The following is a 22,267-nucleotide window of genomic DNA, read 5'->3' on the forward strand; positions in this document are numbered from 1 at the left end:
GTTATGTCTCTTAATTTCTGTTTTGTATTTTCTTGTGCTTGATTGTTCGATCCTTCTGTATGCTGCCCTGTCCGTATAATGATCCTTTACTGTATCTTCTAACTATTATTTGTCATCATTGTCTACTCTACTTGTATTATCTCTTCCTTGTTAAATGTACATTGTAAAGCGTCCTTGAGCCCTGGAAAAGCGCTATATAAATAAAACTTATTATTACTATTATTATTATTACAGCACCTTAAAACCTCAACCTGCGCCCTTGACACAAGTGGTAAACGCCTCACTTCTCTCTGGGACTTTTCCAAAATCCCTGAAAACTGCAGTTGTTAAGCCCCTCCTGAAAAAGAGCAATCTGGATAACACCATATTGAGCAACTACAGACCAATCTCAAATCTTCCTTTCATAGGCAAGATCATTGAAAAAGTTGTTTTCAATCAGCTGAACAAGTTCTTAAGCTTGAATGGATACTTTGACAAATTTCAATCTGGTTTCCGACCGCATCACAGCACAGAGACAGCGCTCATAAAGATAATAAATGATATTTGCTTAAATCAGGGGTGGGGAACGTTGATCCTGGAGGGCCATTGTCCTGCAGAGTTTAGCTCCAGCCCTGAAAAAAATACTCACCTGCCTGTAACTTTAGTAATCCTGAAGACCTTTATTAGCTTCTGGTGTGTTTAAGGTTGGAGCTAAACTCTGCAGGACAATGGCACTCCAGGATCAACGTTCCCCACCCCTGGCTTAAATACAGATACAGGGAAATTATTAGTGCTGGTACTACTTGATCTCAGTGCTGCATTTGACACTGCACAACATACTTCTTGACAGGCTGGAAAACTGGGTTGGGCTTTCTGGGATGTTCCTCAAATGGTTCAGGTCATACTTAGAAGGGAGAAGTTATTATGTGAGTATTGGTGACCACAAGTCTGAGTGGGACTTGCGGAGTCCCTCAAGGTTCAATACTTGCACCACTCCTGTTTAATCTATATATGCTGCCACTGAGCCAAATAATGAGAAAGAACCAAATTGCATATCACAGCTATGCAGATGACACCCACATTTACCTTGCCCTATCACCTAACAACTACAGCCCCATTGACTCCCTGTGCCAATGCATTGATGAAATTAACAATTGGATGTGCCTAAACTTCCTTCAATTAAACAAAGACAAAACTGAAGTCATTGCATTTAGAAACAAAGATGAAGCTCTCAAAGTGAATGCATACCTTCACTCTAGGGGTCAAAGACCTAAAAATCAAGTCAGGAATCTTGGTGTGATTTTGGAGTCAGACCTGAGTTTCAGTAGCCATGTAAAGACAATAACTAAAGACTTAGAGAAACTTGTTCATGCTTTCATCACCAGCAGGGTGGATTATTGTAATGGACTCCTCACTGGCCTTCCCAAAAAGACCATAAGACAGCTGCAGCTCGTACAGAACGCTGCTGCCAGGATTCTGAGCAGAAGCAGAAAATATGAACACATCACACCAGTCCTCAGGTCCTAAAGTACTGTTACTTGTTTATAAATCACTCAATGGCCTAGGACCTCAATACATTGCATATATGCTCATAGAATATAAACCTAGCAGATCAATCAGAGCAATAACTCAGATCACTCAGAGCAATAGGATCACATCAGTATCTCCGCTACAAATGTTAGGGCCATCCATCAGTTCTGCAATTCTCCCTAATGCCAGCTGGTGGGGCTGTCCATAGTGCTCAGTCAGTGATTGCATGGTGTATGTATAGGGATAATGGGAGTTACTATAGGAGTCTGCAATTAGAAGAGCCTCCTCAATTTTCAGATGCTCTATCAGAATCTGGTATTTGAACTGTTCCGTGGCATCACGTGGCAACAATTTCTCGAGAGATATCTTCAGCCTAGCAAACAGTTTTTAAAGTCTCTGGGTGGATGATAAGGCCTTGTGGTGTAGTCTGGCTGTTCTCTAAAACAGGTGAGGGGGAACGATAAGGCAGCTGTTGCTGATGTGGGGCACGGTTCGTATAGACTTCTGGGCTGCCTGCTGGGTATGACAAGCGCTGTGACTGAGAATGGCTAGGGGAAGTTGAGAGCTAGGGGGCAGGCTTGTCCTCTGGTGGTGACTTGAGACTCATTCTACACAGGTCATCTGAAATGGCAGAAGCACTAACCTGTTCATCATCTACAGACTTGGGGGATTCATAACTTGCTTCTGGATTATCATGTCTCTTTAGCAGCCTGTCTACTGCAATCTGCAATGGACTTGTGGGATCATGGACCTGGTACTGGTCAAAGTTTAGTCTGGATTACAGAGGCCTCACATGGTGATTTGGTATGGGGCAGAGGGACGGGACTCTGAGATGAGGCTGTTTCAACCATTTCTATCGTATGTCTCATATCTCTAATGGTTTGATGCAGTTGCTGATTCTCTTCTCTGAGGTGCTGAATTACTGCGTGAGCATCTTTGCCTGCATATGGTTCTCCAGTAATTTCCTTCTCCTGCTCCAACTCCTGCCATCAGGTGAGGGGTGTCCCCTCTGTATTCTACCTCGTAATCCACCAAGTGACGTGTGGACCTTGGTACCCGTCTGCTGCGGAAATCAGGATCAGACTCTGTCATTTCACTGCCTCTGGACATCTTATTCCATGGCAATCACACACAATCTGGCTCGAAGGACCATGTTGAATAGTTTTTAAAGAACTGCACTGGAATTGTTGTTTTGGTTTGTGATCACCAGGGGGTGTCGGTAAGAATGCACAAAGCCAGTGGTCAGTACTCAACTGATGCTCCATTTATTATGCACGCTCTCACATACATATGGCACGTGTGTGGTGTCTAAACAAATAATGAAATATACATAATAAATAACAACTGAAATAAATACACTATACATAAGATCAACAGCAGTAAATATTTAAATAAGACGATTAGACAGAGCGCCATTATCTGACGGCGCATTACTGTGCATAAGCAGAAACGACAGTCAAAAACATGCCAAAAAATACTGACTGAAAGGGTTATACACAAGCAAAAACCCTATATGCTGGTTAACAAATATAATCTAAATAATCATAATGCAATACACAAACTTGCAGTATTAAATGTGCAAACTATAGATGGAGGGTTTCACTCTGGACTCGCTTCAACAGCTTAAAACTCAAATTCTCACACTAAAGACAAGAAACAAGATGTTAGAATCATAGAAGCATGATATAAACAACACACTTACTTCTTTCGAACGCACACCCAATGAAAGCAGCTTTATAGAGAGCAGCTGACAGAGCTGTGAGAACTAAAATGTCGTCCTTCGAATGGGTGGGCCAAACTAAACTGTCAATCACATATCAACATCAAATCAGAAAATGGTATGGAAAATACTGGGCCTTTTCAACAATTAAATTACAAATAAGTTTTTAGTGTACTCTTAAATGTGGTTTAATGCAGCCTGCTAATAAAGATTTTCATGCTCTTTTTTCCACTCAAGCACATTCCACAAACAATGCAGTCCTACTGTATGTTTACTAGCGATATAAAATATAAAATATAGAACATTTATTCACAAGACAAGCGTGCTAATCCACAAGAAACTGATTATTGTAAACTGTACTTGACTGTCATAAAACTTTGAATGGCGGGCACTGACGTTACACGATAGGCAGAGAGGTGTCGCACGTGATCCAAGTTAGCTGTTACACTTTCTCCAATGCTAAGAGATACAGACCTTCTCATTTCCCTATAAGACAATCTCTGCCATAAATGCAAACAATAGGTGGACATTTAGCCAAACCTCTCATTTTTTATTCCACATAAAGAATCCAATGTTTTGATCGCCATTTAGAAATTCCAGTACAATTTAGAGTTATAAATGTATTTATTTCTTGATCTGCTTTCCAGACTCAGTATTATGGAGGAGAATGGCTGATCATGAGCTTGTAAGACTCTGTGTTTGGGCTCATTCTGGGCTGGAAACTTTATGAGGAAAGATTTACAGAGGAAGTACAAGAGGAAGAGGAAGGAAGGTAACAAAAACTCATAGGAGTTTTGATATTACATGAAGGATCTGATCTTCCATCTGAAGGTTTGAATATTCAGTCTCAGTGTTTCTGAAGGGTGTAAGAGACCCAGAACTGAACATTTACTGACATCATGATCCTGAACTGAGACTCAAACCTCAATCGATTCTTACAATAAAAATTATAACACTGATTTTTCTCTCTGTTGATCTTGAGTCTCAGTTTCAATATACTGTTGAAGTTGGTTTACAGTTAGAATTAGTTATAAAAGCAAATCACTGTTAAATGAATACAAAGAACAAGTGTGATGACAGTTAAACATCCTGTCTCAATAACAAATGAAGAACGAGACTGAACTCTTAAATCACTGTTTCAGGAGTGTATTTCTCTGATTGTTGATCATGTTTGTGAAACCACTGAATTCAGCCGAGTCTCTTGGTTTTGTTCATTCGGTAGAGGATTCATCTCATGTGATTCTGCTGAGGTCTGATCCAGCGGCTGGAGTTTCATCAGAAGCTGCTGCATTCTGGGTTCAGAATAAGACATGTTTTAACACGTGTTTTCAACAGTTTCACAGCAGTGATTCTCAGTCCTGCTCCTGGAGTCTCCTCATATTAACAGTTTTACCACATAGAAGCATTTTCTGTTTAAGTTGAAGGAAATGTTGTTTCAAAATCACATGACCTGCTGCTGATAACTTTATTATAACTCTAGTATATAACATAGTACTTGTGGGACTGTGAGCAGATGATCAGGATGTGGTGTTACAGATATTTCAGGTATTAGAGTCAATAAGCTGCAGGAGGGGACATGTTCAGTTCACTTAGTTTTGTCGTGGCTACAAGATCATTTTTTCAAGGTAACAACATCCTCATGTCGTGGCCTTCGAGATCCTATGTTGAGAGAACGATATATTACCGTTTTAAAACGCGATGTTGCCAATAGATGGCATTCAAATGAAGTTTGTTATCATCAATACATGATAAAGGAATATATAAGATAGATTAAGATAAATTAGAGTTACAATTAAGAGATTAAGGTAAAGAGAAACTGGAAATTAAGGGGAAAATAAAGCAAATCCATTACAATGAATAAAAAAATGTAACCAATAGGCCTAATAATAATAATAATAATAATAATAATAATAATAAAATATAACAATCAGTGAATGGATTTAAAAGACTGTTGGATGGTATAGATAAAAATGTACATGGCATATTCTTTTAAGATTGACTGTAGGGAAGGAGAAATGAAGCCTCTTGAATCTTTGAAGCTTTTCTCTGATTGTTTCAGGAAAAGATTCGAAGCATCAGGAGCAGGGCCGCTGCTGACACTGTCAAAATACATAATGTAATACATAACGTAAACAATCAACTTACGTACATTATGTATTATATCAAATGCCTGCAGAGGGCGCTAGTGGCTAGGTGATTGTTGTTACATTTCTTGCTATTGTTGTTACAGCTTTTTTAGCACATTAAAATTAGCACATTAAAATATTGGAATTATAGCGATGAAAAAATTGCATTAGTATCAAATCAGGCAGATGCGTTGGTGGTGGTCAAATCCTTCACATCGTTAAACACGTTTAATTAATCTCACCCATTATCTACAATAGTCAAAAATATAAAGTTCCACGTGTTTGTGAACATACCTAAAAATGACGCACGTGATTAATCTTGTTTTCTTTTCTTTTTCGCTTCTCAGCGCCAGAGCTGTTGTCAGTGTGAGGTGGGGGCGGGGCGAAGCAGGAATGGCGTGTTGCGTGTGCTTAAGTTACTGCATTCTTTTTAATATCTGTTTAGTTTACATTTATTTTTAAGTTAATATTACTAAAAAAAATAGTAATATTACTATATTACCTACAGAATATTAGTTTATTTATATATTTAGACTTTTTTTGAGCAAAGGTGGTGCCCCCCCCGGGAGTTGGTGCCCTATGCAAACTGCGTACTCTGCGTATAAGAAGCGGCGGTACTGATCAGGAGTGTCAAACAGTCCAAATGTTCAGTTTTCTGATAATACAATTCACATATTAAAGTGTGTCAATAAATTAAATTAGTATTTATAATAATACTAATTAAGTAGTAAATAGTGCTCTAATTATTTTATGGTTTTTACACTGTTTATATGGCAGAATATATGATCATGTGATATAGGCTTACATATAAAAAAATAAATAAATAAATAAGTAAATGGACCTGAACTTCCATAAACCCGTAGAGAACTGATCTGGGTTCAAACATTATGACACAAAAGTGAAGCATTCATGTGACTGGAAAGAAAGTGAGGCTTTGTTTTTCGTTGATCACGTGTTTCTCTGAAAACGATATGCGCTCCGGCACCGAGCTTCAAGAGAAACTGCGCTGAGTACTCGATACATGCTTTAAAGCTTCAGTGTCAAATGTAAGATCACTAATTTATTGATGGACTTCATTTGAATGCTGCTATAGACACCATCGCACGCAATATGTTAATATAATCATTTCTTAATTCTGCGCTAAATATTATAATAGGCCTATGAAAGTGGTGTCCAAAATCGGTCCTGGAGGGACTGACTCTGTCCTGCAGAGTTTAGCTCCAACTAGGTTTGTGTCAAATGAAGGAAAGTGCTGATGTTCTCCAGGAGCAGGATTGAGAAACACGACATCTCTGGAGAAGTGAAATCAACCATAATTCTGACACTAACCTGAGATTCCTGATTCTGTGATCCAGCGGCTGCAGTTCGACGAGACTTTATTGCCTTCTGTGTTCACGACAAGACAGATCATTTACACACAGATCTTCACTAAATGTGTTTCTGACACTTATTTAAAGGTGCAGTCAGTAATTCTGTCCATGTTTAAAGGGAAGAATAGCATATTTGACAAATCCAGTTTAAATGATGTAGAGTCAGGAAGAAACTGTTTTATTCCACATAAGGTGTTTTCTCTCTTTGCTCATGGTGGCCATACTGAGATCACATGACCAGCTGAATACTGCTCACTTTATCTCAGAAATGCCTCAACAGAGCTGTACTAAACAAGTACTTTTTATTTATATAAATACATATTTTTACAGTGATGCTGTGTCACACTGATGTGTGTCTGTATGAAGACTTCAGTCAGAGAAACATGAACATAAATCACTGAGTGCACCTTAACATCAAGTGATACTGCAGGTGAATTAATAAAATGTAATATACATTAAATATGACACTAACCTGACATGACTCCAGACATGGTTTGATCCCTGTGAGTTCAGAGACAGAGGAGGAAAAGAGATTTACGGGATTATTCAGATTCAGAACACATCAGACTGGATAATAGATGAGTCCTGGTTTAAACAAAGAAAAATAAACCTTCAATAATAAACGGAGCAATTCCAATAGGGTCCTCACACCATTGGTGCTCGGGCCCTAAATATTAAGTCTAGATACATCTGAATGAATTTAATTGTGTATAGTGAGTGTTGAAGATCGAGGGCTTCAGTTTAAGTCAGTTTAGAATGAGTCAATATGAGTCACAATAATTATAAAAACAGCAGAAATATCTTTATGAAATGATGCCCTCAAAGACCACAATAAATAGCAGTGAAACGCTGGCTTTGAATGAGTAATATAATGAGTGTTTTTCTGCTGTGAACTGTGAGCAGCTGTCAGTGAATCAGACTGAAGATCACACTTAATAAACACACATGTAAGATTCAATCATCACAACACAAAACTGATCATTTGTTCCCTGAATGACTACATATGTGATTGGTCACATATGTAGTCATATTTTTAAATGAAAATCCCTTAAACAAATATGAGAGGCATCAAAACAGCTGAAGTGAATGTAATTAATTTAATTGTCTTTAAGTGCAGGTTATACTCACAGGGTTCAAATACCAGTAAAACCATCAGAAATAAAGTGAAGATGAATTCAGAGGAAAAGACGACGATCCTCAGATCTCCAACTGCACCTTCACCATTAACTGAGGATGAAAATAAACAACAGGATTTTATTTACAGCATGAACAGCTGATTATAAGGCTTATTATTGCTCCAAATTATTATATGTGTACGAGCGTAAGGGGAGCTCAAAGGGTTTGGTTAGACACTAGTAGAAATGGTGGTGGGAGTTTCCGGTTAGAAAAACTGGAGCGAGAGAGCGGGTACAATTTGAAGGATTTTATTTGAATTATTAGGCTGTCAGACTCAATGAGGTCATCCCATCCCATATGATTTTTCCACAGATCCTGAATGAGTATCTTGGCTTGGGTGGTGAATGGAATTAGGAACCCGAGAGGGTCATACTGTGATGCCAATACCTTGTAGATATTTCTCAAGGTTGGTTTGAGACATTCCACCTGGCGAGGCTTGTATCCTAAGGAATCACTGAGACAGTTCCATCGTAATCTAAGTGTGCCCTCTAAAAGATCTGGACTCTTTTGGGATAACCATAGCTCACTGCTTTGTGACCTTGCTTCTGAGGGAAGGTGCTCAATGACTTCTGGTCGAACCCTCCAGTAAGCAGCAATTGCCATAGACCATCTACATAAGCTCTGGCCTTTTCTGTTGATTGTGTACTTTGAAGACAATTGTCTACGTAGAATGAGTGGGTCACTGATTCGACTAGAATGGGATCGATTTCACTGTGCAGTCCTTGTTGTGCTATATATGCACTGCAACAAGTAGCCCTTGACAACGTCGTGCCGAAAGGTAGCACTTGCCACTCATAGATCTTTGGCTGCTCAGTCCTTTGCATGTTTCTCCAGAGGAAGCGCAAGATTGTCTTGTCATCTAGCACTTGGCGAACTTGGTGAAACATACCTTTCACATCTCCGCTCACAGCCACAGTGTGCTGTCTGAACCGAAGCAGAACTCCAAGAAAAGATGGACCAAGTATCGGACCAGGAATAAGGTGTTACTTAATGACTGACCCTGATATTGGAAAGAACAGTTAAACAAAATACTGTTTTTGCCATTGTGTTTCACCATATGGTGTGGAGTGTACCAAGATTCAGTGGACTTCTCAGCTTCCTGAGGGGAGATTTCTGCCACGTATCCAGCCTGTTCTAGTTTATCCATCTCGGTGCAGAATTCTTCAGAGAGGTTTGGGTCTTTGGCAAGTCTCTGTTCAGTGCTGTGGAGGGATGCCAGTACTGCTTCCTTTTGGCTTTAAGGGTGTCAGCGTTCGGTACTCTGAGCAAAGGAGTGGCATATCATAGAATGCCATCTACCTCTACCCTAGTAGTGTGGGATTGGAGTAGTGTGAGAGTGTGCTGGTCCTGTTTGGAACAAGTGGCTGTTGGTTCGTTAATGTAAGGTATCAATCTGCCAAAGACGCTCAATGTTCTTGAGAAGCTCAGCATTCTGAGTATCTATAGAGATGTTCAGACATTGTTGGTCACAAGGAGCAGGCTATACCCAACAGGGCCTTGGACAGTCCAGCCGAGTCTGGTGTGAACAGCTATGGGTGCATTAAGAGGTCCCATTCATATGGGCTGGACTGGCAAGAGTAGGTGAGCCATGTCCGACCCAATGAGTATCAAGGGTTGTTCTCGCTCAATCTGTGGCAATGGTAAGGACCGGATATGGGCATATCTGCGTTGGAGAGCAGCTACTGGATAAGAGTGTTCAGACAGTCTCAGATTCTCTGCAGTGAAGGCATGATTAATCTGGAACTTCTTAGTTTGTCTGTTTAAAGGTGACATAGAGAGGGAAACAGATGGTCCATTTAAGTGAAGTACATCCTGATGTATTGTACATAGGGTGAGTGTTTCAGGCACTGTGGTAAGGTTTAACTGTCCCACAGCCTGTGGCAGTGTGATGCTATGCTCAGAGCCATCGTCTAACACTACATACGTCTCTGTGATGGAGTAGGACCTTGACTATCCTTAGCATCACCTTTGGAGATCGCTTGGGACGATCTAAGTACACCTGGGAAGGGGGAATATTGACCAGAAGATCACTCTTTTGCGTTTGCAAGGCTGCTTCATAGAGAATGGTAAGGTGCAGCTCTTTGCAAGTCTTGCATCCTCACTTCAGATTGCAGCGGTCTGTAGCATGTGCCCTTCCACATTTCCAACACCGCTTTCCTTCCGTTATCCACTTCATTATTTGCTCTGTGGTTAGTAACTTCAATTCAGAGCAAGAGTTCAGCAAATGGTCCTTATTATTGCAATGGTTGAAACTCTAGTGTTCTGAGCATCCCTGCCAATGAATGGATGGATAGAGCAAAGTTATCAAAAGCTTCAGCATCTCCGAACTTTACAGCAGAAGCATTCAGTCACTACATCAGAATGGCAGACATTGGGAGTAAAGTTCTGGGCACTGGAGGAAGCTTTAGCTGCTAAGGCTGTGGTCGGTAACACGTGGTGCTGGAGGAGGCAATACTGATGCCTCTGAGGTAAGAAAGACAGGGTGTGGCGTAGAATGTCCCTACATTTTCTGGGCAGATGATATGAAAATATCACTAATAGCAGCTCTCTGTTGAGGTGGGCTTACTTCCGGTATTGCTTCAGGTAAATCACTGGCGATGCTAGACTGTGATCCAGATCTGCTAACATTGTGGGTGTCCTGTTTAAAGAGCGAGATGACTAACTTCGCAACCTCAAGCTCATTTTGTGCTTTCTTGAGATGCCGCCGTGTCGCAATTTGTTTAGCCAAAGCTTCTCTGGGTTTGAGAGCCTCTCTAGCTTGGTCATCAAGTCTCCAACATTCCTTATCTGCTGTAGCATCCTCTTCAATCTGATGTTGCAGTTCCTGTAGTTCAAAAGCCTTTAGTCTTTCCTCCAGCACTGCAGCTTGGACGTCAGAGAGGGCGTGTCTAGAACATCGGTTCGATGCACTGTGGCGTGATCTGTATGTAGCGTCAGAGGCAGTACCAGAAGAAACTGACTTAGAGAAATGTCTAGAATATCTCTGGGAGGAGGCGTCAGCTGCGGGGGGTGCTGAGTGCAAGTGCGCAGGAAGTTGGACTTCATAATCCTCAAGATGGGCTGGAAGATGTCACTCTCTTTGTGAGTGGATCCGAACGCGGGATCTGCTGTACTGGCAGGATCAGGGTCCATCTCTACAGAAGTACCATCCGGCTCGAAGGACCATGTGCGAGTGTAAGGGGTGCTCAAAGGGTTCGGTTAGGCACTAGTAGAAATGGTGGTGGGAGATTCTGATTAGAGAAACAGGAGCGAGAGAGCGGGTCCAATTTAAAGGATTTTATTTGAATTATAGCTGCATGTATGAAGAATTACAGGCATTCACCAATAGGGGTATGTGTGGTCTATAATGAACAGAGAAAACGAAATACAAAAGTTTGCTGATATAAACAGTATCACAAAAGGCATTAAGAAAATTAACAATATACACAGCAGTAGTAACAGTAAATAAAATTATACATATTATTCAAATTATTACTTGAACTAGTACAGTTCACAATTGACAATAACAAAATGTACAAAATATTTAAGTTGAACAGCTTAGAATGTAAAACAATAACTTACTTCTTGATTATTCACTCACAGGACCAACAAACATGCAGTAGTCCAATATCTGGCACAAAGAACAAGTCAGTTTTCCTATATACTGCCTCCTAATACTGATACAGACGTGTCTTGACTTGTCCAGACAATTACAAAAATGTATATACATAAAGAGGGGCATCATTGGGCTTTCATGCAATATGTGAATGGAAATAAGAGTAATAACTTTAAGATGAAGCTGATTTCTGCCTCACAGTGAGATTTTACCACATAGTTCAGATTAACATTCTGTATTAGTTTATAATATGTATTTACTGTAAAGTTCATGGTTTATATACAGATATATTACTGATGTTGAAATGTTCGCTCACCTGCTTTCAGTATCAGTTCAGTCATCAGAGCAACAGAGTTCAGTAAAACAACACCGACTGATCCAAACACATACACAGGAACAAGACGGAGAAAATCTGGAAGATCAAATAATACAATATCATCACCATTAGATCAAATATACAGTTAATATCATCACCATTAGATCAGATGAAACCACATTAACAACCACTACAGAAAAAAAAAAAAAAAAAATCTCCACATCTTTCTAAACCTGATTCTTAATCTGTTTGGAGTTTGAAACTAATAATAAATAATAAATTATACAAAAATATTCTGTAGAATAATAATGTTTTTCATCATTCATTCACAGTGAAATATTACAAAAAATACGTCTGCAGCGTTTCAGGATTTATGGATTTAACTTAAACTTACAGTAAAACCTGTATTTCATTAACTGGTATAATGTTAATATACCAGAACTAAAATACCATAAAACACAGGAGGTGACGAGAAAGTTCAAAGTTCATCACAAGCAGCTTCTCCACAACTGATGAAGTAAATATTAATATAGAAGTTGCAGAGCTGTCATTAACACAAACACTGAACACCATCATGATGACACACAATGAAATAATGCAGTTAACATGAACAGCACAAAATGTAACACGAAGCCCTAAAGTACATAACCGATAAGAAAAAAAGAAACAAGAAAAAAGAAAGTTTTTCACTGTATATAGTAAAGGAACTTACTGTTAACAGGTTTTAACTGTATAATTTCACAGTCTTTATGATAATTTTACAGTGTAGAGACTCAATCTCTCTTCAGAAGAGAAGAACAGAAGTGAAGAGAATAAATTAGAGCTGATAGCAGAAGATGATCAGATGATTAATACTGTACCATATTTAAATGACCATGCAAAGTCTATCACTGCCCAGAGTAACTGAAGAAATGCAATCATACAGGCCCATCCCACACGATCTGAACATGAACAAACACATCATCATCATGGTAACAGTTTCTGTAAAGTGTTCATTAACTAACAGACAGACATTTAACTTTAGTACAATTTAGCTTAAGATATACTAGAAAGATGCTTCAGATATATAATTTTATATTACCCTTTTCATTTTCCAGAGCGATGATGTAGAAATAGACCAGTACAGCATTGACCAATAACATGAGAGATAAATACACTGATCTCCTGACCGAAAGTGAACCTGAAAAACAGCTTTAATAATATTAGTTTAAAAAGAAGAGCATATCTGTGTTTGACACTGACTGAATAAAATCAAGACCATAAATATAAAACATCTCACAAATGTTCAAAAACATCTGAACACAGATTATTATGAAATCACTGGAAGTATTTCTAGTCACTCAAAATCTGTAAAGATCAAACATTCATAACGACACGAGCAAAATATTGATCTCATTATGTCATGAGTTATGTGTGTTTATATCAGGGATCAGATCATAATTCATCAATCACTTACAGCCCATTTTCTGACCACATGATTTGTCCCAATCGCATCTTGTCACGGTGAGAAACAATGGTAAAACTGCAATAATGATGAATCCTGAAAACAGAAGAGTGATTATATTAATAATGTGATTCACAGAAGAGTGATTATAATAATAATGAGATTCACACAAGAGTGATTATATTAATACTGAGATTCAAAGAAGAGTGATTATGATAATGATGAGATTCACAAAAGAGCGATTAATACTGAGATTCACAGAAGAGCGATTATATTAATACTGAGATTCACGGACAGACACATTCACAGATGAATCACTCTCATTTTACTAATGAAAGACATCAGTTTATTATATCCATCACTTATCATATTTACAGTATGTCAGATTCACTTCTGCTTGTAAGATGAAAATGGTTTTATTTTCAGCATTTTAAAACATGAGGATTAATAAAGAGAATGAGGAGCACAGCTGAATAATATAGGCTATATATGGGCAACATCACATGTGCAGCAGATGTTAGCACAGATGTGATTTAATCACAGCCCTGATGATATAGAGCTCCTGATCACGTGATGTCGCATTAAACAACAGTTCCACGGAACAACAAATAGGGAAAAACACAGAAATCGAGGTTAACCATCACACATACCCTGAACTCTCGGGTTGATTAACCCAAACCTCTCTTACTCGAGGTATGCTGTTTCTATAAACGCATCTGGGAGTAATGTAAAACAGATGCTAGTAGCTTTAAAAAAGACACCAAGTGTGAACAAAGATTTGTTTTGTTTTTTCCTTATGTTGTTTTGCACTTTTTTTTAATTGTTTTAATCTTGTTTTAACTACATTTAACTATATTTATCTGTCATTTAGTGTTTTGCAGTATGTGTAGTTTAGAAATTTACTACATATTCATAAACTAAATTAATGTCAAGTTCAAAGAGTGAGTTTTAACATTAATAGATAACATAGACATCAGTGTGAATGTAGCACATTAATTAATTGTGGTAATCAAATGAACTTGTTGAAATATATGCTACACATTTCAAAGATACTGTAATATTTAAATGGTGTGTTATAAAACCCCTTCTCTTTTTCTTCTTCCACCCTCATATAAACTGTAATTATTAATCAATATTTTTCAATATGCGTGTATGAATGAAGCAGTAACATCTCAGACGCATCTGGAACACAACTGGAAAGTTTCCACAGATTTTTCTCGATCTGATTTTAATACAGTTGAATAATGTTTTCTTGCACTATTACTCATAAATGAATGTAAATAGTTCATAAATGTAAACTCACCTCCTCTAGCAGATCCAAAGGCATAAAACAGGAGGATGAATTGTAGTGAAGGCAGAACATCAAAGCTTACATTACCCAGAACCCAGAATATATTAATGATCTGTTGACTTAAATTCCCAATTGATTTAGCCAATGCTGTATAAGGAAAAAATAAAATAAAATAAATAAATCCATCCAAATGTTTGATCTGATTTTGAATTAATACCATGATAAACAAAAAAGTACACAGAAAAATCCCAAGGGTTAAATCAACTCTGTTCAGAGAACATATGGTCCCTCTCTAAATATTGTTAAAGTAACACTGAAGCAGAGTTAAAGTTAATGAGATAATTAAGCAATTAATTAAGTGATGATTGAGCATTAATGATCAACACCTGCTGTTAACAAGCAGAATCACTGAAGAAAAGAGAAACACAACAACTACAACTGACTTCAGCCACAGTTTTAGATGAAATCAACTGATAAAAGACATTAAATCTCTCAAGATCTGATTAAAAGGTCCGATTCACTTATTACTAACCAGATTATCAGAGTATTTCTGTCACACATCTAAAGAAGTTCTTATTGAGAATTAACAGCGGTTTAGATGTTGATGTTTTGTTGGTCAAAAAATTATGCCACCATCGTGGTGGTCAGGGTTTGTTGTAGTTGGGCTCTTGACCCTTTTACGTCTTTAAAATAATTTGCGTTTGAGCAATTTCAATGGTGTTTCACAGCAAACACTTGTACATTGTTGAATTAAAAGACTGAAGGAGCAGATCAGTTTGAATTTTCTGCTTGAAATGCATTTCAAATGCACAAAGAGGTATTTTTCTCTTGGGTTTCTTGACTGAGATTCAGCATTACAAAATTGCAAAAAACAAAAAAACAAATCCATTAAACAAATGGCACCGTAATGCTTCAATGCAGAAAATGAACAACTATTACCACTCAGGCTTAGACATGAAAACATAGCATACAATCCTCAACAGTGGTGACAATAATTATTCATACTGCAGTGCATGACGGAAGTTTTGTCCTATGGCATGCATTGCAGCATAAAGCGTTTTTTAATCACCATTTTTGAGATTCATATGCTGATTCTTGATGTCTGTGTGTGTCAAAGTGATGTAGTAGTTCAAATTTTTTATGCACTACATGGTTTTAAAATTATTCAATATATCTCATGCTGTAGTTTCACAGGGTTGGTAATGCAAAACCAAAATCCAGTTGCTTTGGATGCAATCAGGCAATCTCACAATGACAATATCGTCATATAAAAGCAGCTAATATCTGCTCACTGTAGAGCACTGACCTCACTGCTTTACAACTACATATGCATTGATGCAGAGAAAAATCTAAAATAGAAAGTCAGGCGTCAAGAGCCCAACCTAAGCAAACGCTGATCTCCATGATGGTGGCGTCATTTTTCTTTTCTTTTCTTTTCTTTTCTTTTTCTTTACCAATAAAACAACATCTAAACCTCAGTAAGTACTTCTGTAGATGTGTGAAAATAAAGTCAATCTGGTTAGTTATATGTGAAGCTGGTAATGTTGTTTGTGGAGTTGTTTAATCAGATCTTCAGAGATTAAACTTTTTTTTATATTCAGTTGATTTCATCTAAGGCTGTGGCTGAAGTCAGTTGTAGTTGTTGTGTTTCCCTTTTTTCAGTGATTCTGCTTGTTAACAGCAGGTGTTCATCACTATTGCTCAATCATCACTTAATTAATTGGTTAATTATCTCATTAACTTCAACTCTGCTTCAGTGTTATTTTAACACTATTTAGAGAGGGACCAAATGTACTCTGAGCAGAGTTGATTTAACTCTGGGGACTTTGCTGTGTACAGAAGTAAACTAACTTCACTAATTAATGTTTTAATTTGGACAGACGATGTTCACACAATCATTCACTGTTTTCCCCTTGAAAACTATATAAACTTATAAATATCATATTATACTCTCAAAATCTTGAACACAAGGAAAAAAAATAACTTTTTACGGTCCTCAAAACTACTTAATATTACACACATTAAAGTCATTATGTAGACATTATGACAAAATACTGAAACTCAGTTTATCTACATTATGAAAGTAACATGTAAATACACACAAGTGAATGTAATTCAGTATGAATATAAATGTAATAAACACTGTGTCATTGTTGATCAGATTAAATGAACATGATGGTGTGTTGATTCAATCATTATTTAATGTATTATTTAACTAGTAATAAATATCACAATAATAAATCTCTGTAATTATATACTGTAATAAATAAAACACTGTAATCACAACTTAATATTTAGTGTTTTGATGAGATAACTCAAATATCCGAGTTAAGCCCCCATACTTTTGTCTCGACTGTCTATTTCCTGTACACACATTAGAAAATCTGAGCACTTTGATGTGCTTTGTGTATATATTTAATTATTTATTTCATTACTCCAGTCACTGAGCGGCTTTGTCCCGGAGAGCGTGTTGTTTTTAAAGAAACACGTGATCAATGAAAAACGAAAGCCTCACTTTCTTTCCAGTCACGTGAATGCTTCACTTTGCGTGTTGGAATATTTGAACCCAGACCACTACTTGACGAGACGAGTTTATGGAAGTCCATTTACTAACATTTTTATATACTTCCTGCTTCGCTACTGTTCAGACGCTCGTGCTTACAGTTCCTTGCTTTGCTCTATTGCTTTTATATTTTATCTCCTAATTTTAACTACAGCAAATCAGCACAGTGCTCAAACGATAAATCTTGGCACCAACAATCTTTTTAACTGGAAGATTGCTACAAAAAAGGGGGAATTTTTATCCGACCAGCCTCCCACTGACAGCAGCCATCAGCTTACATTCCGGAGAAGGGAAAACACAGCTGCCTACATTCAAAAGGATTAGAAAGAATATGCCTCTTCTGGTTGAAGAATCTACCTGCTGCACAAACTGCCACAGACTTCTACAAAGGATTGCAGTTCTTGAAACAAAGTTACTTACGGGACTACCAAACCAGACGGAACACACAACAGAGCTTCGTCATGGACGTCCTCAGCACACAGCCGGTGAGTCCCATGAATCTAATGCTCCTAAACAGGCCATACTGAGTGACGTAACTGATCAGCATACTAATCCATGGCACAAACAGGGAGCGAGACCCAAAGGCACTCGAGACATCAGATTGTCACGAGTATCACATATTGCTGCAGTAGCATCCTCTACCCCAAATACTGGTTCCCTACCACCGCCAATACATCTGGAGAACAGATTTGAAGTGTTTATGAATGTGGGTGAGGAATCTCAAGACGTGATGAATGTGGGTGAGGAATCCCCAAACATGATCGGACACAGATCAAATCAGACAGCAGCTAACACCAATGCTAACTGCCGCTCAAGGTCGAGCAGACAGCGGCACTCAGCTCATAGTGCAGCTGAGCCCAGGACTCTGATAGTGGGTGACTCCATAATCAGAAACATTAGCAGCAGGGATACAACTACATGCAACAGTTTCTGATGTAAACAGGGAACTTAAGAACATTCTGATGAAATATAAGACTGCAAATCGTCTAATCATTCATGTGGGGAAGAATGATATTCGGAAAGAGCAGTCAGAACTCCTTAAAAGGGATGTCAATAAACTTTCTGAAACGCTTAGAAAACTAAAAGTTCAGTCGATCATCAGTGGACCACTCCCAGCAAGAAGAACAAATAGATTTTCACGGTTGCTTGGGCTTAACACATGGCTGCAACAAACCTGCAACATAAAGGGACTGAATTTCATTGACAACTTTAGTCAACAAACAACATTGACAACAAACTGGGCTCAAGAGTGCTAAAGGACAATATCTACTTCTCCCTCCATCATCCTTCAGCAGTGTGCACAAACACACCTGGACAGAGTACAACTGACCACAGGACTTCATTTCAGCAGCTGAATGGACATGCGGTTGACACATCCCACAAGGACAATACACCACGTGAGAACACCACGCAGCCACAACAACCACTGCTCACAGACACAATCCCGACTGAGCCGTGCCCGCAGAGCTCACCGATAGACTGTGACGTGTTAGAACTGCTCCAAGATTCAGCACCCAAGGACGACTTTCGGGAAAACAGCCAGGGAAGCCAGGACATATTATATTACAGGGCAGAACATATTACAGCCTCTGGTAACACCAGAGCAACAGCCCCTCTCACCGGACACGTTATCCCTCTCTCCAGCATCCCCTCTTCTGTGTTTCTCAGAGAAAATGGAAGAACTGGTGTATGCTGGAACCAAACTCTCCCACTCTTTTGCTGCGAGCCCCCAAATATCAATAAAAAAGCGGCGTGCCCCGCAACCACCAAAGTCTCTGGGCCCAGCTCGCCCTCCCCTTCCTCCTGTGAGAGCTCTTCGGCCTCTGCCTCAACACCAGGGCCCACACCATCCTCCATCTGTTCTTGATGAACCAAAAACAACTCATAACAACTCTGATATGTGTCGGGTCCCCGCTATGATAACAGTGACTGATAACCCAGTGTGCGTTTTGCTTTCTCTATTTCTGTTTTATTACGTGATAGAAAGCCAAAGGCCTTCTCAAGCCGTTTGGCAAACCCATTTAATCAGCTGCCTATTACGCGTCAAACTAAGATTACTGTAGAGACAGAAAGTAAGACTGTTAAGTTAGAACTTTTAAACATCCACTCACTTAAAAATAAATCACTTCTAGTCAATGACTTAATGACCACAAACAACCTAGATTTTATGCTTCTAAACGAAACATGGCTAGAAGACAGCTGCAGTGCAACAGTCCTCAATGAAACAACCCCTCCTAACTTTACTTTTATGAGTGTCTGCAGAGCTGTTAGGAGAGCTGGAGGTGTAGCTGCTCTATTTAAAGATGTCTATCAATGAAAGCAAGTGTCATTTGGTGATTACTTGTCTTTCAAATATTTGGGTATTGTGTTAAAAGGTGCTCCTCACATTCTACTTATAGTTATTTACAGGTCTCCAAAATACTCCCCAGCCTTTGTTGAGCACTTTACTGAACTGTTATCAGCAATTTCCTCAGAGTTTGACTGTTTTGCTATTACTGGGGACTTTAACATCCACATAGATAATGCAGAATTCAATATGGCAAAAGAAATCATAACTGTTTTGAATACTTTTGATCTGACTCAGCATGTACATGGACCCACACACAATCGTGGACACACTCTAGATTTAATTATCAGTAAGGGTCTAAACATTTCATTCATTGTCATTAACCCTCTGGAGTCTGAGGCTGATTTGGGGCCCTGGAGAAGTTTTGACATGCCCTGACATTTGTGCTTTTTTTTTTTCAGTTGTTCATAAACATATTAAAAAGACACAAGCTCTACTTGTGTAAGCTCTTTCAGGGACTTACTCTTTTAAAAGTGCTGAAGCACACAGGGGAACAGCCATGGCAACACAGACAGGGATTGTGTACAGCCTGCCATGTGCACTCCTCTCTTTGAAGGTGCACACTCTTACCGGCCGTCAAAACGGCTTTTTAACGCTCAAAGCGCACCGTACCGGCCGTGAAAACAGCCCTTTTCAAGCTGAAAAAACAGCTTTTTGCTCAAAAGGCAAAAACAAACACAAACACAAAAGAGAGAAAAAGAGAGGACTCGACCCCGCTGCTGTGCTGTACACCCGCACTGAAGAGCTGACTCGTCACAGACGCTTGCAGAGAAACAGAGACATACACCGCTCAAAGCGAAAAGCTAAAGATGCAACGCACCTGCTGCTCATTATATACCTGCGCTGCGAGGAGAGCAACTGCTGCATATGATTGCATGCCAATGTGCATTGGCTCGTTTTAGTTACACTGGAAGCAGATTGGCCTCTCTAGCAAGATTCCTATTCATCGGTCTGTCCGACGTATTTCGAACGTGACCGACTGAATGGGAACAGATGTTTACATACTGTATATTCAAAAAGACAAAATAATAACTGAATGAACACAGAAGACCCAGTTCAAGAGTTCACATACTCCTGATGTGTTGATCTGGATGATCAAAACCTGCAAACATTCACTGATGCTCAACAACACAACACATCAAGAGTCAGGGGTGTACACTTTTGAACAGGAGGATTGATGGAGATTGTCATGATTTGTTTACACATATTTTTTTCCTTTACTACTGCCCTTCAGTAAGATATTTACAAGCTTCCCAGATGACAAAATAAGATCAATTTACCCCAATCATCCTGTGCAAAAGTTTACACCCCTGGACTCTTAATGACCCTTCTGGAGCATCAGTGAATGTTTGAACCTTTTTTAAAAGTTGTGTTTGAGTCACTCAGTTGTTCTCAGTGTGAAAAGATGGATCTGAACATACATACAGTCACTGCTGGAAAGGGTTCAAATATGCTGAAGAACAGAGCTCAGTTTAACTGATCAGAACAAACAAGAGACTCATGAACAACCATCACAAAACAAACTAACAGTGGTGGATCATCCAGGTAACCACACACATCCAGAATCAAGGTTATGTAAACTTCTGCTTCATTTGTGTAAATGCAGCTGAAATTTTGTCTTATGGATTATATATAAACCCTGTTATGTGAAATATCTTATTCAGGACAGTACTAAATAAAAAAATAACATGCAATTTATTATCCCTCGTACATAAAATGATAATATTTTTCAGATTTTGCAAGGCGCATGTAAACTTATAACCACAACTATATATGCAGATTATACTTGGAAAACAACAAAAACTGAAACATGCTGATAAATGCTGTGAGAGAGAGCTAAAGACACACCAGAAACTAACACAACACAGCTCTATAACTAATTTAATATTTATATATTTTTTTAAATATGGTGTGTTATCATGAATAATTGAGTGTCCTGCACAAGGAGAATCTTGTTTTTAAATCACTCGATGTCCTGAGACTGAATAAACTAAAGACTTGATAAACTAATAACTTTACCTGCTGATTCACTGCTATTATTTCAATTCACATCCTTTAAAGGGCCGTGACATTCGCTGTCACTTTGATTTATTCTATTTTCTTTTTTTTCTTCCATTTTTTCATCACTTTTATTTTTTTCTCTTTATCATGTAAAATATTCGGATTTTGTATATTATATATAAATCTGCTATATAAACACCTTGTCTAATGGAAATGCTTCAATTAACTGATAATCAGGTCTGATATTATGGTTTGTATATTTTGTAACTCAAACAGCATTAATGTGGTAAAACATGATTTCTGCTCATGTCACTGACTCTTGATGAAGGAAATACTTACAGTAAATAATAAATAAGAGGTTAGACAGAAGCACCATCACAAAGAGGACTATAATCACGACACCTTCAAATCCAGCGTAATTCAGACTTTTGTCCCAGGCAGATTTAAACAGAACTGGAATAAAGGAAGAGAAAAAAACAACAATTACTAAAATAGAAGAACAAAATATAAACACAGATCACAGGAATTACAAAAACTCTTCTCACTAAACAGATGCTTTTATACAAACATTACGACACATTCTTTAACTGTCAGTCTCTCTTCTGATACTGACCCTTGACCTTTGTGCTGATTACATGACCTCTGACCTCCTGCTTTAGTTCAGTCACTAACATGATGTCTACTGTAACAATTAATGCAATATTTCCATAATTAATAATTCATTGGTGCAGATCATAAATGTGTCGAGTCACACAGAGATTCAGTGAACATGTAGAATATGATACACTGACAGAAATACAACAGTAACA

General features: G+C 38.3%; 1 protein-coding gene across 17 annotated transcripts in view; it reads right to left on the reverse strand.

Annotated features, from left to right (window-relative positions):
* Positions 1-2,751: 2,751 nt before the first annotated feature.
* LOC127508103 (uncharacterized) overlaps positions 2,752-22,267 on the reverse strand; it is an 86,859-nt gene continuing 67,343 nt past the window's right edge. For 6 of the 17 annotated variants that reach the window (XM_051885730.1, XM_051885738.1, XM_051885726.1 and 3 more), the window contains 10 exons: positions 21,798-21,911; positions 14,560-14,694; positions 13,269-13,352; positions 12,894-12,992; positions 12,673-12,753; positions 11,813-11,908; positions 7,854-7,952; positions 7,198-7,226; positions 6,685-6,741; positions 2,752-4,521 (listed from right to left, as the gene is read on the reverse strand). In XM_051885730.1, coding sequence (XP_051741690.1) covers positions 4,462-4,521; positions 6,685-6,741; positions 7,198-7,226; positions 7,854-7,952; positions 11,813-11,908; positions 12,673-12,753; positions 12,894-12,992; positions 13,269-13,352; positions 14,560-14,694; positions 21,798-21,911 — 854 coding nt within the window. In that variant the 3' untranslated portion in view covers positions 2,752-4,461. The other 11 variants (XM_051885727.1, XR_007928699.1, XM_051885731.1 and 8 more) reach the window with 11 other exon arrangements.

The sequence above is a fragment of the Ctenopharyngodon idella genome, chromosome 3, assembly GCF_019924925.1.
Source record: "Ctenopharyngodon idella isolate HZGC_01 chromosome 3, HZGC01, whole genome shotgun sequence".
Lineage (NCBI taxonomy): Eukaryota > Metazoa > Chordata > Actinopteri > Cypriniformes > Xenocyprididae > Ctenopharyngodon > Ctenopharyngodon idella.